This window comes from Numida meleagris, unplaced genomic scaffold (genome assembly GCF_002078875.1).
Source record: "Numida meleagris isolate 19003 breed g44 Domestic line unplaced genomic scaffold, NumMel1.0 unplaced_Scaffold244, whole genome shotgun sequence".
In the NCBI taxonomy this organism is placed as follows: Eukaryota; Metazoa; Chordata; class Aves; order Galliformes; family Numididae; genus Numida; species Numida meleagris.
Window position 1 is genome coordinate 198,140 of NW_018364243.1, and position 1,003 is coordinate 199,142.

Below are 1,003 nucleotides of genomic sequence, written 5' to 3' on the forward strand. Positions count from 1 at the left end.
GCGGCTCGGCGGGGGCTTTGGGGGCCGCGGGGTCGGCGTGGGTCTTCTGGTGCTTGCTGAGGTGGTCGGAGCGGGTGAAGCGCTTGCTGCACAGCACGCACGTGAACTTCTTCTCGCGGGTGTGGGTGCGCACGTGGCGCTCCAGCTCGTCCGAGCGGGTGAAGCGCTTCCCGCAGAACAGCCAGTTGCACACGAAGGGCCGCTCCCCCGTGTGCCAGCGCAGGTGCGCCTTCAGGTGCGACGCTTTGCCGTACACCTTCCCGCAGCCCGGGATGTGGCAGCTGTGCACCGGCTTCTTCCTCAGCCCCCCCACCACCCCCGCGCCCCCCAGCCGCTCCAGCTCCTGGCAGTTGGGGCAGTCGCACGTGGCGCGCCCGCCCGGCGAGCCCCCCCCTCCCACTCCTCCTCCTCCTCCTCCTCCTCCTCCTCCTCGCAGCGCTTTGCCCCCCACCCCCGCTTCGCTTTTCGGGGGCGCCGCCGCCGTCGGGGTCACCCCCGGAGCTCCGCTGTAGGGCGGGGGGTTGAGCGCCCCGAACTCGGACCCGTACGCGGGCAGCGGGGGGCTGAGCGCGGGCTGAGCCTGCAGGGAGCCCTGCAGCCCCTCGGCGCCCCCCGGCCCCCCCAGCCAACCCCCGTTGGGGTGCACGTCCCACCAAGCAGGGGCCGCCGGCCCCGAGCCCCCCGGCAGCCCCCCCCCGATGCCGCCCTTATACCAGGAGCCGTAGGGATGGGGCATTTCCAGCGAGGGGTAAACCCCCGGCAAGCAGTCGCCCGACGGGTGCCCTTTGGTGGCCACCACCACCGGAGCCCCCAGCACCTCCTGGGTGGCGGTGGCTGTGGGGAAGGGGTGGCCGAAGGGGCCGTAGTCGGGGCCGTAAGGGCCGGGGGACGCCTGGGGGCTGGCGGAGGGGGACAGCAGCCCCGCGGCGCTGGGGAAGGCGGCGGTGTAGGAGTCCCCCATGGCGGGGGGGGGGCACCCCGAGGCGGTGCTGCGGGATGGGGC

The 1,003-nt window shown here is 74.6% G+C and overlaps 1 protein-coding gene across 1 annotated transcript in view; it reads right to left on the reverse strand.

Annotated features, from left to right (window-relative positions):
- Nucleotides 1–997, reverse strand: part of SP7 (Sp7 transcription factor) — a 15,915-nt gene extending 14,918 nt beyond the window's left edge. The window contains exon 1 of the mRNA XM_021382429.1: nt 3–997. Coding sequence (XP_021238104.1) covers nt 3–961 — 959 coding nt within the window. The 5' untranslated portion in view covers nt 962–997. The remainder of the gene's footprint in view (nt 1–2) is intronic.
- Between the last annotated feature and the right edge of the window lie 6 nt (nt 998–1,003).